Source organism: Diospyros lotus, chromosome 4 (genome assembly GCF_014633365.1).
Source record: "Diospyros lotus cultivar Yz01 chromosome 4, ASM1463336v1, whole genome shotgun sequence".
Taxonomy (NCBI): domain Eukaryota; kingdom Viridiplantae; phylum Streptophyta; class Magnoliopsida; order Ericales; family Ebenaceae; genus Diospyros; species Diospyros lotus.
The window spans coordinates 43,539,042-43,556,380 of record NC_068341.1 but is presented as its reverse complement, the minus strand read 5'-3'; the positions used below and the strand labels follow the sequence as shown (position 1 = coordinate 43,556,380).

Below are 17,339 nucleotides of genomic sequence, written 5' to 3'. Positions count from 1 at the left end.
GGACAGATAATTCAAGATATATTCTTGTTAAATCTAAGTCACAATTAAACAAAGAGAGAAAAAAGAAGAAGACTCCGATAGAGAAAGCTCATAAAGGTTCCAAAGATTTAGGACCAGTGATTACCCACCTAGTTTAATAGTGCTAGCCTTTTGCATATTTTAATATGTATATATTGGCAAGTTGGCTTTGTTTTTAGAGTTGTTCTTTTGTGGTTTCTCCCCTAGTTCAGTTTTTTGTGGTTACTCGAAATATACTCTGCATAAACTGTAAATGTTTTGTGGTCTTTCAGTTAATATATACTTATAAAAAAATAAAAAATAAACTAGTTATCACTTTATAACATGGTTTATTTTCAATGGAGAGATGATAGATCCCATCAATTCTTATCTCTAAAAGACAATGAATAGTCGACTGAATATCTAAACGTATTATAACAAGTTAAAAAAAACTGATCAATTTATTGACTAATTGTCAATTAACTCGATTCAACTTGCCCAATCTAGTCTAATTCATAAATCATGACATCATTTGAATTGGGTAGGGCTAACTTTGCATCAATAGTCTCACAAGTTTAATCATGTTCCACATTCCCCATAATCAAATTTGTACATATCATGCATCGGTCTCATCAATTCTATCTCCCCACTTCTTCAAGCGCAATCTTGCTGTCTCTGCCTACAATTTTAACATATAAACTATAAGTACTATTGTTTTCTAATAATTTTGAAAAATAAGTTCAGGCAAAGACAAATAAAAATCGAAAAATTGAATTCAAAATGAAGATATTTGAAGATTTCCTTTGATATTTGTATATAAAAATTAAGAGTTCCTCTAACATTTAAACATCGAGAGTTTGTTCTAACATTAGTTATTGACGCTTTATAATTATTTTTAATAAAATTCTTATTTAGAGAAAAAATTATATATATCATCATGAATTTTTTTTCCAAACATTTCAATTTTTGAAAATAGAAATGAAAAGACATTTGCTCGTTGGAAATTCATAAATTATATAAATGAACAATAATACTAGTCGAGAGAAAATATATAGTTTTAATTCATAAATTATATGAAGGAACAATAATATTAGTCGAGAGAAAATATATAGTTTTAATTATTTTTATTTTCAAGCAAAAAATGAGAATAATATGAAATGGGAGTAATGCTTAAGGGGGAAAATAATATTTTTCATGAATTTTGATTTAAAAAATTAAGGAAACTAAGAATTAAATGAAAAGGGCTGATATTAAGAGAGTGTAATGAAATGATATAATTAAGAGAAGCTTAATTACCTCTTTGTCCCAGTCGCATCGAATGGTAATTATTGTCAATATCAAGGTCTGAACTGCAGTCCCTCCAAAAATCATTCCAGCCCATATACCCTATTATTATTATTTATTTAATCCATAGTTAGAGAGTGATTGAATGCCATAAATACAATGATTCTAATCCAATAATTAAAACGGCTCTCCATGACAGTGTAGGATATACCCTACTTTTTAAAGCAAGTTCCCTATTTTTTTAATGTTAATGTAATGGTTAAATAATAATAAATACATTTTATTCTTTTATAATATGTATTTTTTTTGTATTTTATTTTTAACAATTAAATAATTTTATTGATTGAGTAATAATTATATTTTATTTTAATCAATCAATAAAATTATTTGAACGTTAATTAAAATACAAAAAATTACAACTTAATTATATAAAAAAAATACATTTAATATTATTGCTTAACCATTAAACAAGTATGTATGAAATGTTCGTCAATCTACTTAGATTATTGGGCCCTTGATTATTAATTATGGGGTTGAGTGTGGAGTGTTTGACTCAAATTGGGACAGAGAATTCTCATATTGAAAATCAAATCGGTTAGAGTTGGGATTGGATCAGATCGACCAGATTCTAAATATCTTTTTTCTTGTTTTTCAATATAAAATTTTTTAAAGCTTGCATATGCATCGATATATATCATTTCAACAAAAATTTTTGTAAAAAAAAATCTAAACAAGAATTAACTAGTTCATATTTTAATAATAATAATAATAATATATTATTATTATTATCAATAAATTACATTATTTATTTTAAATATTTTTCTTTTTTTTTGTCTTGGACTATTCTAGATCGGACTGACCCAAAAAACTAAAAAATGGATTGAAGTAAAAATATGAATTGAAGACCCGACTGGAATTCGAACACCCCTAGTTGAGATTTATGAGAAATTGATGAGAAAAGAGATGTTGAGACGTTCATACCATAACTCCATAGTTGAAGACCCATCCCATCACAAGTCCGAGGGGTACCCCAATCAGATAGTAACATCCCAAGTTGATGTATGCAACAACGGATTGCCACCCGGATCCAACAGCAACCCCTAAGCCAACAACAATCACCCAACAAATTAAAGTAAATTAATCCTAATTAATGAACTAATTACTCAATTAAGTTAAAGTTATACATTCACTAAATATATATTTTAATATATGTATTTATACATTTTTTTTTATTTAAACATTGAAACTTTTTTTAATTTCAATTATCTCATGAACTATACAATTTTGAGTCAATTATATATATCTTGACAAATTTATTGAGAATAATAAATTAAGCATAGTTCAGAATTGTAATTGAAATAACAAAAATTTAAATAGTACAATTGATTTAAAATTATATAATTTAGGAGTGTAATTAAAATAAGAAAAAAATTAAATATTTAAATAAATAAACTTGTAAGCACAAGAATTAAAATACATATTTTAATCAAAGGCTAACTGTCCACATATATGTTTAAATTACCTGAGAGAACTGGTTGGACACTGTTGAGGAGGACAGTGAAGGCTAAGAGCATTGCGAGCTTGCTTACTTCTTTGAGGACAGGTTTGCTAGAGGTGAATATTAGGGCAATTTCATTGTGGAAGATCAGAATTATCGACCAGAAGAAGAGCCCGATTGATACCGATGTTGTCACCGACACTATCGTTGCGAATTTGGCACCTTTACCATTGCCTGCTCCTAGCTCATTAGCAACCCTAACCCTATTGTTATCGTCATGCATACACAATCACAAGATTAAATGCATTTATTTTAAAAAAAACGACAAAGATACATTCTATACAAGGGTACCTATTATTTTGTATTTATATTATTATTTTTTATTTTTTTTAATATTTAATTTTTTAAATTTATTCTCTTATTTGACATGGACATATAAGGGGGGAGAGAGTGACGCTCATGCCCCTCATCTTGTTCGTATCAAATAAATATTATATTATTTAGTTTATGTAATGTAATATTTTTATTTAATTTTTAATATTTTAAGTTAAATAAAATCTTTCAAAGTTAAGGGATTTGAACAGTGGTCCTTCCTTTCACTGTCCTACAACTAAAGGACAGGATAATTATACATGAAGTCATTGACAAGGCGACCATCTTTTTCATGTCTTTTGGTCTTTATGTTCGCACTTGGTTTAAGAAGTAATGCTGCATGACATAATTGATGATATCATGGGTTCATGTGCCATGGATCTCACTTTTTAATTTGATTTCTTTTACACTATCAACAAATTAATAGAAAGAGTTATAGAATAGGATAAAAAAATGAAAATGTCTTCGTATATTTTATAAATTTATAAAATAGATCATTATTTTGCTCTCTCCTCTATCTTTACATGATTATCAGTGTAATTGTTATCTCGTCATTGTCACCTCGTTGCCATCGTCTCACTGCTTCACCTTATCGATCGTTGCTGTATCTTTGGGAGAGAAAAAATGCAACGATGATTGGCGAGGTAAGACACGACAAGGAGGGAAAAACAATATTAATAGGATGTTGCATCACAATTATGAGAAGGGAGAGATGAGAAATGCGATGGCAGTGACATGCTTTACAAATTTAATTTAATCTTTTTGATTTCATTTAATAAAATTTTCGATAAATTAAACTTTTTAATTTATTACTAAAGACAAAAAGTAAACCCACAAAATCAGAGAATATTCTCAGCTTTCGCCAACTTTCCCAATTCTTCCTTCGCACCCCTCTTTTCTGTCTTTTTTCTGATAAAATTCTCTCCAACTGCTCTCATATCATTACGCTCGTTTTTCAAGTCCTCTCATATTATTTGAAAACAATCCTAATGACGCGAGTGGAGTTGAACTTTGTCAGAGAGGAGAGAGAGTGAGTGGAGTTGGAGAGGGAATTTTGTCAGAGAGGGGAGAGAGAAAAGATGGATCTGAAGGAAGAAACCGGCGTGGGAAAGTTGGAGAAAGCTGAAGACATTCTCTGATTTTGTGAGTGGAGTTGCCACATGGAGTGATGATGTGTCAGTCATGCCTTGTGGCTATGAATTGATACCCACTTTCTTGAAAGGACAAGACCTAGTAGGGTCCAACCTTAGAAAATTGTATATTATACCTCTCACAGACTTGTGACATTAGGGTGACACAAGATGGAGAAAAATATAAAATAAATAGCTGATTAACTCTAAAATAAGACATGATATAATTATTATAAATTTATAAACATTATTTATCAAACTTACTTATTTATAAGTATAATATTTCTCGTTACATTAATATTTTATAAATTTATATTAATATGAGACGTAATATCAACTATTAATATAAGCTATTAGTATCGCAAAGGTTAAACTTAAAATATATGATAACGTACCCAGTAGCTGCAAAGAAAGCCAGAGGAATCATCAATTCCCACCCGTTAATGTTCATGCTGCATGGAATTGAAAGACAAATAAAAGAGGACAAACTAATAAATTAATAAATAACAAATGATTAGTTAGTGGGCATGAAGAAAGCCCATCGAATATTCACGTAAACTTAAATATTCAGTCCGTTGTATATGATATAGTCCAGTCATGTGATAATACAAAGCTAACTACAACAAGTTGCTTGAAAGTGTGACTTGGACACTCATTTTAATATTTTGGGACACTTTATATTATTGATATAAATATGAGCTTCTAAGGTGTTTTAGTGGTACAGCATGCATAGGGACTATTCATTCCAAACCAAATTCTCCTAATTGTGTCACAATGGGCCTATAAAACAAATTCATAATTTCTACTCGCTTTAAATTTTAAATTCTAAATTCTAAACTCTAAATTTTTTTGTATGATAAAAAAATATTAATTGTTTGAATCATTAGAGGTTGGCCAATTAAGGGCAAGGCATGCACCTATGTAATCTTAACAAATGTCTCAAATTATTTGTTAAGACTGTTATGATATCATTTTTAAAATTAATTATATGCATATAAATTTAAGACACGTTTTGACCTTAATATTTAAGTATATAATAATCTAGTTTTGAGATGAACAAAATTGAACAACCTTGGTAATATCACGAGTTTAAATAACTAGTTGATCAATCTCTAAGAACATAGTTTAAAATACTTGAAACAAAATCTCTGAACATATAACCAACAACTCAATTGATTTCAAGGTATAGTCCATTAACCATTGAATTGAGAATACTTATTTCTAGATATTCGACACCTATATATATGATGTGGGAATAATAAATAGGTTAAAAATTAAAACCTTATCGTGCCACATGTGTTCATGTCATATCATTAAATAATAGGCAGATGATACAGTTCTCTCTAGCTTAGTTTGAAGAATTAACTATCAAAAAAGAACCACTACTTCATCGCATCTCCAAGTGATATATATTTCTACTTGGCTCTCATCTCTTCTTTGGATAAGAAGGAATGAATGCTGATTTATCTTAGACTCAAAATTTTTTGACACAATCATCTCCTCTCTATCTCTATTTGGTACGAGAGATTTTCTCATAATATAGAATCATCAAATCTAGGGATCTTAAAGATGATAATTTTGAGTATTTGGATTACCTATATAAAAGCATAAAACTGTCATAGGTAAACCAAATAACTCAATGCTCTATACAAGATGAACAAACCTCGCTTTTTTCACAAATACTCGAATGGAGACAAAACTTGTGAGGATTACCCACTTATGAAAACACATATTGTTCAAGTCCACACTAATAGAGTTGATATTGCCATCTGGGCATGGTTTCATCATTAGGCAGACAAAGATTTCCCCCTAATTAATCTTAATAAGTTTTGGAGCTTCAAAACATTAAAACGTACGATCAAACAGAATAAATCTTTTGGGTATCATAGAAATAAACGAACATAATCAATAAAAATGAACAAAAGAATAAATAATAAAAGGAGAAGATAAGAATGAAGAAGTTTCTCACCATATGGATAGAGCATCCACCGCTATTTCTGCATTCTTCAGGTTTCCGGTCATCAATATCAGTATCTTGTAGTACCAATTCTCCAAACTGTTCAATTCATCAATTTAAACACAAACAACTCAGTGAGATCAGAACTCACAGATATCGAGATCGAGAGAGAGAGAGGGAGAGAGAGAGAGAGAGAGAGGACCAGAGCATGACGCCAGAAGCTGCAGAGAGTTTGACAAACTGCCCAAGACCAGAAAAGGCTTCAATGGAGAAGCCGGACCAGGTGAGAGGGCACCCTCCAAACACGGCGTAACCCATTAACCCGATCACCAGAACCCACCACGAGAAGTTCAAAGTCACGGCCACGCCGACGACTTCAAGCTTGAGGCGGTAAACGAACAGCCAGCTGACGAACACGTGGACCAGCAGAGCCGCCAGCGACACCCAGGCGATCACGCCGGTCTTCAGCTGGCTCTGCAGGAACCGCTGCAGCGGGAACTGGAAAACGAAGCTGAAGTGCAGCGGAATCATCCATATGGCCGCTGAGCCGGAGAGTTCGGCCACCGTCGGCGTCTGCCCCAGAAGCTTCAGTATCGGAGAGGCAAATATGTATACCGGCAAAAGCAAGACTCCACAAATGAAGAGAACTATCCAAGAACGCTGCATATATATCCCCAGCATGTGGTATTTCTTGGCTCCATAAGCTTGCCCGCATAGCGTCTCTAAAGCGCTCGCCATCCCCAACTGTTGATTAGTATATATACCATATTAGATCAACAAACAGGAGGTTCACCATCCACATCAAATGATAGTCTACTGATACGTGCATGGTCACGTACGCTACTGAATTTGAGGGTCTCATATTCGGGCCACGTGCACCCCCAAAGATCTTTTGCAGTCTACTCTTTGGGTACAGATAGATACCGAATAATGTTCTTACTAGTGACCAGAGACTCGACAAGACAGGACTCAAAATCAATGAATTTTAACGTACCAAGAGGCCGAAGTTGAAGCCGACGACGACATTGCTGGCGATTGAGATGGCGGCGAACTCGTGGTCGCCGAGGTGGCCGGCGAAGGCCTGGGTGATGACAAGCATGGAGTAGGAAGCGATGCGGCTGAAGATCGCTGGGCCAACTATGTGCCATAGCTTCTTGGATTCAACCAAGACTCTCCGCGTAAGATCGACATCTTCGTCTTCTTGATGTTTGGATCCGACGGCGGGTGATGAATACTCTAACAAGGGCGCTTTGCGTTCATCCATGGCGCCCTCGCTCTTCATCTTTGACACTTGACAGGATATTGCAACCTATGTCTGATATATCTCTGAATTTCTTCGGGCTCAGAGATCGAGACACAGAGTGTGAGAGAAAGAGAGAGAGAGCCGATATGAGTACTGCAAGCGCACCGCCATCATATGCAGAAAATTAAGTGGTTGAGTCATATAAGATAGAATTCACACTAATAAGTCATAAGTTTGACTCTTTATCAGGTAAAATCTTCACCTACAATTTATCTTTTCTGTCAAAATTAAGGACACGAGCAACGAGGGACTACGCAAAGATGATAATCCCAAAAACACAAAAAATTATATTGAGAGAGTTTGAATTATTAAGTGATTGGCCAAATGCGACTAAACTCGAAAGGTGTTTGATTAATTTATCTTTAACTAAATGCGACTAAATTTGTTTTCACAAACTTTTAAGTTTCAAACTAAATCCAAAAAAACATTTATAAACATTATTTATCAAACTAGCTTACTTATTTATAAGTATAATATTTCTCGTTACATTAATATTTTATAAATTTATATTAATACGAGACGTAATATCAATTATTAATATAAGTTATTAGCTAGTATCGTAAATGTTAAACTTAAAATATATGATAATGTACCCAGTGGCTGCAAAGAAGGCCAGAAGAATCATCAATTCCCACCCGTTGATTAGTTAAAAGAGGCCAAATCTAATAAATTAATAAATAACAAATGATTAGTTAGTGGGCATGAAGAAAGCCCACCGAATATTCACGTAAACTTAAATATTCAGTCCACTGTATATAATATAGTTCAATCATGTGATAATACAAAGCTGCTTGAAAGTGTGACTTGGACACTCATTTTAATATTTTGGGACACTTTATATTATTGATATAAATATGAGCTTCTAAGGTGTTTTAGTGGTACAGCATGCATAGGGACTATTCATTCCAAACCAAATTCTCCTAATTGTGTCACAATGGGCCTATAAAACAAATTCATAATTTCTACTCGCTTTAAATTTTAAATTCTAAATTCTAAACTCTAAATTTTTTTGTATGATAAAAAAATATTAATTGTTTGAATCATTAGAGGTTGCCAATTAAGGGCAAGGCATGCACCTATGTAATCTTAACAAATGTCTCAAATTATTTGTTAAGACTGTTATGATATCATTTTTAAAATTAATTATATGCATATAAATTTAAGACACGTTTTGACCTTAATATTTAAATATAATAATCTAGTTTTGAGATGAACAAAATTGAACAACCTTGGTAATATCACGAGTTTAAATAACTAGTTGATCAATCTCTAAGAACATAGTTTAAAATACTTGAAACAAAATCTCTGAACATATAACCAACAACTCGATTGATTTCAAGGTATAGTCCATTAACCATTGAATTGAGAATACTTATTTCTAGATATTCGACACCTATATATATGATGTGGGAATAATAAATAGGTTAAAAATTAAAACCTTATCGTGCCACATGTGTTCATGTCATATCATTAAATAATAGGCAGATGATACAGTTCTCTCTAGCTTAGTTTGAAGAATTAACTATCAAAAAAGAACCACTACTTCATCGCATCCCCAAGTGATATGGATAATGCTATTTGGCTTGAAGTGGTGCCCGAAGAAGTGCCACCCAAGATGGGTCAGGCAGGGAATATGAGAGAGAGAGAGAGAAAGGGGGTTGTGAGAGAGAGAAAGAAGAGCGCGAGAAGACAGAAAATTTATTGCCCACCCGACTCTACATTTTTAAATGATAATATTATATATATATTTATATTAATTAGAGACACTCTTCTATTGCGAGAGAAGACAGAAAAAAAAATATATCTCACCATACAAATTAAGTGGTTGAGTCATGATAAGATAGTATTCACACTAATAGGTCAGAAGTTTGACTCTTTATCCTACATAATGAGGTAAAACCTCCATCTATAATTTATTTTCTCTGTTAAAATTGAGGATACGAGTAACGAGAGACTACGCAAAGACGATAATCCCAAAAATACAAAAAATTATATTGAGAGAGTTTGAATTATTAAGTGATTGGCCGAATGCGACTAAACTCGAAAGGTGTTTGATTAATTTATCTTTAACTAAATGCGACTAAATTTGTTTTCACAAACTTTTAAGTTTCAAACTAAATCCAAAAAAAAAAAATTAAAAGAAAAAAATATTTGAGTTTTTATTTTGATTAATTTTGAGTAAAAGGTATATATCTTTATCATGATTTCATGACAAAAATAATCAAATTTTGATTACACTCTTTTCATAACAATTAAACACTCTTTTGTCTTTTGTGGGAATTCCATTCTCATTTTCATTCTTTTCACCTTTACTTTTCCAATCAAATATTGTTGTGATATAATAATTGTCGACGTTTGATTTCGGCCGACCGTGATTCGTTTTGGGCCGCGGTGAGTCAATCCAAAAAAAATACCGAGAAGGAAGGAAGAAAACCCCCCCTCCCCCAAAGTTCCAAGCGTGTACACCAGAATCTTTTACGTGGTTCGGCCAGAACGATGCCTAGTCCACGGCCGCCATCTGATTATTCTCCCAGAGTGGCGGTATCTGATTATTCTTTTCTGTCCCTCCTCTTTGCTCCTCATGGCCCCCTTTATTTCCATTTTTCTTGAGGGACTTTTACAATCTAGATAATATATAAAAATACAGTGTTTGTATAATGGGGGACAAATAGTTCTTACCGCCTTCGCAAGACCGGGAGTGGGATCCTCATTACGAGGGGCATGGGCTGTTACAGATAAAGTGATCGGACCCTACCTCTGACTTCTCAGCAGCTTTGCCGCTCATGCGAGCTGGAGGTTTTAGGCGAGCGACCTGGATGGTCCAGCGATCTGGAGGATATTTCAGGAGCTCGTTAGTCGATTGCTCCGAGCTCGTTGGGGGATTACCGGGAGCTCGCCATACGCTCGCTTTACGAGTTCCGGATCTTTGATGGAGGCTGGACCTTCCTTGACGAGGTCGTCCGGGCCTTCTTGGCCTTGGGTGATTGGGCCGGTCTATCGGACCGAGTCTGGCCCATGCGGGGTGATGCGAGAAATACATATAACATAAGCCCCCCAGTTCGTGGTACGATCTTCGTGCTGGGAACTGACGCGTGCCAGCTGTTCTTCCATCCCTCCAACTTCTGTCCAATCACCTTAAGTCTCGTCGTTCCACGCAGCACGCTTTGTCGGCAGCGCATTTAATGCGCGCCCCCTCCCCATTTCTGCGCATGATTAAACTCGTGGGACCCACAAGCTGTTGTGCGGCCGCTGGATGCCGAGCATGTGATAAGTCGTCATTCGATCCGACGGTTGGGATGGATCAGGCCGTCAGTATAAATAGTGGGGAGTGTCCACCCGCTTCTTCTTTCACGCTATTTTGAAACTCCCTCAAACCTTTGCCTCCCTGCTTTCTTGTTTTTTCTCTCTCGAGGCCTCCGTTATCGCCGTGCTTTCAGACGTCTGTCGTTCTCGTCCGGTGCTTGGTACGAGTCCCCATTCAGTCGTCAAGCGCAGCTTTTAGGTAAGTTTGTCGTGACTTTCTTCTTCTTCTAGTGAGGCCGTCCACCGTTGGTTAGCCGTCGGTGGTTTCTCTGGCTTCGTCGATCGATGTCGTTCTCATTTTTGGAGAAACGGCACGATTCGGTTTGTCGTTTGCTGGGCCTTTGGGTCCAATGACCTTAGGATTAGCTTTTCATGGAACACCGGGCTTGCGGCTGCAGCCCCTCCGCCCTAGGCGGTACCCCTTTTGCGAAGCGCTCGGCCTGGAAGACCTAGGGGACGTTTTAGGGTTTTTCTTCTAGTTTCTTGAGGTCTGGTTCGCGACTTGCGACCTGACTGTTCTCTCTTTTCCTTTGTAGATGTCCGACCAACACCGTGGAAATTCAGGTCAAAAGCGCTGCAATTATATCGTAGGAGAAAACGACACTTCGAGCTCCGAAGATTGTCTCATTATGGAGGGCCAAAATCTTGGGGGTGCGAGCTCGGGGTGCAGGGAGGTCGCCGTCCCGACCTCTCGGGAAACCGAGCTGAAGGTTCAAGATCAGATCGCTGCTGATCTTGCGGTCTTCAAGAGATTCTCGTCCAAGGCCAAGCTTCACGAGGTGATGACTTGTGCTCAGGAGTTTCGTCTCCCCAGGACCTGCCGAGTATACATCCCTGCATCGAGCTCCCATGCAGCCTACCCGCCAGCCAATTTCGTAGCTATTAGCCCCCAACACCTCGAGTCTGGCTTTAGGTTCCCAATAGCCCCGTACCTTATCGCCCTCTTGAACGACGTCAAGCTCGCCCCCTTCCAACTAACACCGAATTCGTATGCCCAACTTACTTCTTTGGCCGTTTTATTCCTTATAAACAAACTTCCTCTCCCTTCCCCAAAACTGATAAGATTTTTATTTTCTTTCAAAAATGCCAAGGACGGGCTGTATTACCTGGCGGCCCGTCCTTCTCCGTACAAGGCCGCCCTTCCTCAGGGTAAAGCAAAGGGGAAGTCCAACGTGGGCGATTACAAGTCCAGTTGGTTCTTCGTGTCTTGCCCTTCCCTTTCTCTACTTAGGAATTGTAGCTTCGCACTGACCCCTGGTAAGAGAAGATGAGCTCTCACGAATCTTTCCTTTGTTCCGAGAGTGCTTGTTTTAACTTGCTCATGTTTTGATGCAGATTTTGGGGGGAAGAAACCGATTTTATCGGCCGAGGAGACTGATATCCTTGGCAAACTTGTGGCTGCGGAGTCGAGCTCGGAGATTATTGAACTTTCGGACGAGCTACTTCGCGAATACGAGCTCGCCCCTCCTCTTGGCACCGAGACTGTCGAGGGAGATCATTTCAGGGACTTGGGTGCGGAGGTTCTCTTTTCCGGCTTACAGCTCGCTGAGACGAACAGTTCAAGAGGGGAAGCCGACCAAGACGATAATATGGTTGATCTCGAGCTCCTCCAACCGAAGCGTCATAGGGCGAGGTCGAGCACTACGTCTTCCATAACCCCGAGCTATAGCTCGCGGGATGGCAGGTCGGAGCAGCCGCAGCCGCAGTCACGCCCCCAGCAGCAGCAAACCCAGCAGTCGCGGGGGGGGGCAGCAGGAGCAGCGGCAAAGAACACTGCCCCGTCAACCCCAACAATCAAAGCAAGCTCATCTGCAGTTGGGGCATCGGCCACCTGCCTCCCGAGACCATGGTTCGAGTGGAGCCCGTGGGAAGGAGGTTGCGGTGGAGGTTCGAGACGCTCCTGCTGCCAGCTCGAAACGGAGATCGGACCAGCTGCAACAGGGGGAGGATATCAGGGCCAAACGGGTCAGGGTCCGTGAGAAGGAGCTGGCCGTGGAGGCCCTGCCAGGAGGGGTCTTTGTTGGTCCCCTCCTGGATTCCGTGCCCGATTTCCTGGGTCCGAACTCTAAGCCCCTTGACGACCCGAAGTTAAAGGGAATCCCCCTTTGTGATTTTGTCACCCGTCACAGCCTGGTGGTAAGTAGGAATTCTTCGTACCTTGGTTTCTTAACCTACCCCTTTTTTTTTTTTTTTTTTTAATGAGCTAACATTTCTTCTTTTGCAGACTTCTCTTGCTGCCGTGAAGCTCCGAGCTCAGTACAAAGATTTTGAGGAGCAGCTTCAGTCGGTGAGCATGTCCCGTCAGGCCGAAATCGCGAAGCTTGAGGACGAGAAGAACGCCCAAAAGGCCGAAATAACGAAGCTCTCGGACGAGAAGAAAGATCTCCAGGTCGAGCTTCTTGCCACTCAAAAGGAGGTGGAGGGTTGCTTGACGCGTCTGAGGATGGAGATCCAGAAGAATAAAGATCTCGACGAGGAGCTTCGCAGATCGAAGAACATGTGGGAGCAAGCCAACTCCGGGCTCACCGGCGAGCTAAATGGAGCGAAGGCGGAGTTGCGGAGGGCTGAGGAGCGACTCAGATCAACCGAGGCCGAGCTTAGGGAGGCGAAGGAGGAGCGGACACGGGCGGATGATCGTGCCGTCCGATGCGAGGAGCTTGCCAAGAGGACCATTGACGATATAAGGGCGGAGGTCGGAGAGCGGATGGACGCGGCTCGTAGGGAGACCAGATCCGACACCTGCTCGGCATTTCTGTACACCCTTTGGGTGAACCATCCTGAGATGGATTTCTCCTTTTTCGGTGCGCAGGCTGTCGAGGAGGTGGCTCGGTATGCTGCCGAGGCCGCGGAAGATGCTGATGATGCCAATACCCTTGACTCGTTTTTGGTCGCAGCGCAAGCTCCTCAGGTCGGGGCCGAGCTATCCGGGGTCGCCGCAGCTCAGCCTGGTGAGACTGCCAAGGAGCCTCCTGTGGAGGTTGCCGAGGTTTTCCCAGCCGGGATTGTCGAGGTCGATCTCCAGCCGACCATACCTACTGAAGCTCGCCCTGTCGAGGTTGATTCTGCAGAACCAAACGCCCCTCTTAGCTAGGATTCCCACATGTATTTTTTTTTTATTTTATTTTTTTTGTAATGTGACCTTCATCTCATAATAAAAAATTGGCATTTTGTGCACGTTGCCTCAGATTTCTTCGCGAATTCAAGTTATCTCTGATGACGATTCTTGAATCATGACTTGAAAGTAACTTCTTCACGGTATAACTTGAAATTTCTTCAACAAAGCTCCCGTATTTTTGAAAGGTCCACTGATAAGGAACTTTTGAGTATGTAACTTGATAATAAACTGTTCGAAAATAGGTCCAGGTAGATCCGGAGTTTTATCAGCTCGTAGACTAACGCTCTTTAACCAGCTCGTTGATGATAGTTGTAATAATCAGCGCGAACACTCATACCTAGGCAATTTCCAGGAAACCCCGTTCGGCATGTTTTGACGAAATAACGAGAGCCTTCCCGAGATATATGTAAAGTCGGACGGCCTTGTGATCTTGTCTAACATGCGGTGGCTGAGAAGCTCGTTATAGGGCGTGTGCCTGATAGGTCGCGAATGCTTTATTTTTAGCCAAGTTAAGACGGACCTCAGCTGATAGGGTCCAATACGCAAAGTTTGCTAGGGTATGAGCTTATGCCATGGCCTCGGCCGGCATGTTGAGGCTTTAATAAGTTTTCAATAAATTGGGAGCGAACACTCAGGTAGGTCGCAGACCATGGCTTTAAGCCAAGATAGGAGGACCACAGCTAGTGAAAGCGCAGCCTGTAGCACCAAGTTATATGTTCAGGCGGGTCATAGAGTGACCCCAGCTAACACACCATGGCTTGTTATTTCGTTTGACTTGTACGGCCGGGATATGTGTCCAGGTAGGTCGCGTTACGTCCTCAGCTAACACCCAGTGGCTTCTACAAGTTTTATTTGAACTGAGAGAGAACACCCAGGTAGGTCGCAGACCATGGCTTTAAGCCAAGATAAAAGGACCTCGGCTAGCGAACCCAAGCTCGGGGTTACTTGTGGAAGTGGTTGCTCAGTAGGTTCCGAACCATGACATAAAGTCAAGATGATTGGTTCTCAGCTCGCAAACCACGACCTGATGGAGGGACCGAGGTAAATGCTCGGTTAAGCCGTTGACCGTAGCGCCGTGGCTAGGTTATTTAGGCATCAGCTCGCAAACCATGGCTTCTCGACCCCTCGTTATGGGGGCATTCAATCGAATACCAATAAGAATAAAGTGTAATGAAAGTTCATAAATTCTGACCAGAATCATGAAAGTCATTCGTAATGAAAAAGACGGAGCATAGGCAAGAACGATTACATTTATCTGAAGTAAGGACGAAGATGTTCTGCGTTCCAAGCTCGTGGGAGAGGGAGACCGTCCATGTTTGCCAGATGGTATGCTCCATTATTCAAATTTTCTTTGATGATAAATGGACCTTCCCAGTTAGGCCCTAAGGTGCCATCGCTTGCCGCCCGTGCTCCTGGTAGTACTAGGCGTAGTACCGGATCTCCGACGTTGTAACGTCGGATTCGGACCTTCCTGTTATAGTATCGTGCCACTCTTTGTTGATAAATTGCGATCCTCACGCGAGCTACATCTCTTGATTCCTCGAGCAGGTCCAGATTAGCAGCCAGTAGTTCGTTATTGCGATCTGAGCTGAAGGTGGCCCTTCGGTGGCTGGCCACTTTATTCTCAGCGGGGATCATAGCCTCCGACCCATACGCCATTGAGAATGGGGTTTCTCCAGTGCTGCTTCGGGCTGTTGTTCGATAGGTCCATAGCACTGTTTGCAGTTCATCCACCCAGGCCCCCTTTCTAGCCTCAAGCTTTGTCTTCAGGGTCTGCTTGATTATTTTGTTGACTGCTTCGACCTGCCCATTGGCCTGGGGGTGATCAACGGCGGTGAAACTCTTTTGAATCCCCATTGACTCGCAGAATTGGATGAATTGCTCGCTGGTAAATTGGGTTCCGTTGTCCGTTACTATTTGCTGTGGCACTCCAAATCTGCAGATTATGTTATCCCATGTAAAAGCTTGTGTCTTCGCACTGGTGATCTGTGCGAGCTCTTTGGCCTCTGCCCATTTGGTGAAGTAGTCAACTGCCACTATGGCATGTTTGCATCCTCCGCGAGCCGTGGGCAGCGGCCCGATTAGATCCATGCCCCAAATGGCAAAGGGCCAAGGGCTGCTCATCTGCTGCAGGTAAGCCGGCGGAGCTCGCGGAACCTTGGCGAACCTTTAGCACTTCTCGCATTTCTTGACCGTCTCTATGGCATCTTGCTTCACGGTGGGCCAATAAAACCCTTGTCGGAGGGCCTTTTGTGCCAGAGAGAGTGCCCCTGCATGATTACCGCAGTGGCCTGCATGAATTTCTTCCAGCACAGACTGGCAATCGGTGCCGTCAATGCACCTCAGGAGTGGGGTTGAGAATCCCCTCTTGTACAGTCTTTCATCGTAGATGCAATATCGGGCGGCTTGAGCTCGCAGGCGACGTGCTTCCAGCTTGTCTTCCGGTAGTTTCCTGTCTTGCAGATATTCCAAGATGGGGGTCATCCATGAGTTTTGGGGCACCGTGATCAGTAGCGTTTCATCTCGTTGTTCTGTGCTCGGGGTGGCCAAAAAATCGACAGGTATGTCCCCCAAGAATTCTGCGTCCCGGGCAGTTGCTAGGCGAGCCAGAGCGTCCGCATGAGAGTTCTGGGAACGGGGGATTTGATGCATTTCATATTTTTCGAAAGTGGCTAAAAGTTCGCGTGCCTTCTGTAAGTATGCTGCCATCTTCGTGTCTCTGGCCTGGTATTCTCCCCGCACCTGGTTGACAACTAGTTGAGAGTCGCTGAAGATCTCCAAGAATTCAGCTCGTATTTCCTTTGCCAGGCGGAGTCCTGCTAGTAAGGCTTCATACTCGGATTCATTATTGGTGGCTAAAAAACCGAACCTCAGGGCGCAGAGGATTTTGTGACCTTCGGGGCTTATTAGCATAACCCCGGCTCCCGCTCCTTGTTCGTTCGATGATCCATCGACGTATAGTTCCCAGGACGGTCCTTTCAGGTTTTCCGGCTCTTCGTCAATTGGCCCAGTAAACTCGGCAATGAAGTCTGCCAACGCTTGACCCTTTATCGCCGTCCTTGGTTTGTACTTTATGTCGAACTGAGCGAGCTCAATAGACCATTTTAGTAAACGACCTGAGGTATCCGGTTTTTGGAGGATTTGTTTCAATGGGTATTTGGTCAGGACTTCGATCTCATGAGCTTGAAAATAGGGTCGCAGCTTCCTCGACGCCACTATTAGACAGTAAGCTAATTTTTCGATTGGTGCGTACCTTGTTTCTGCATCGATTAGGCTTTTGGAGACGTAATAAATGGGGTGCTGCACCCCTTCTTCCCCCCGAACGAGGGCCGCGCTGAGAGCCTGTTGGGATACTCCTAAGTACAAGGTCAACCTCTCTC

General features: G+C 40.4%; 1 protein-coding gene across 2 annotated transcripts; it reads right to left on the bottom strand.

Moving 5' to 3' along the window:
- Nucleotides 1-345: 345 nt before the first annotated feature.
- On the bottom strand, nucleotides 346-7,666 carry LOC127798868 (protein DETOXIFICATION 27-like). 2 transcript variants are annotated; one of them, XM_052332506.1, is made up of 8 exons: nucleotides 7,233-7,666; nucleotides 6,441-6,982; nucleotides 6,251-6,337; nucleotides 4,677-4,733; nucleotides 2,804-3,042; nucleotides 2,263-2,381; nucleotides 1,294-1,383; nucleotides 347-676 (listed from the first exon to the last, which is right to left on the bottom strand). In XM_052332506.1, the coding sequence occupies exons 1-8, from the start codon at nucleotides 7,518-7,520 to the stop codon at nucleotides 614-616; spliced, it is 1,485 nt and encodes a 494-aa protein (XP_052188466.1). In that variant the 5' UTR covers nucleotides 7,521-7,666; the 3' UTR covers nucleotides 347-613. The 2 variants fall into 2 exon arrangements, with proteins under 2 accessions (XP_052188467.1, XP_052188466.1); XM_052332507.1 differs by lacking the exon at nucleotides 4,677-4,733 and having other exon boundaries at nucleotides 346-676.
- Nucleotides 7,667-17,339: the final 9,673 nt, after the last annotated feature.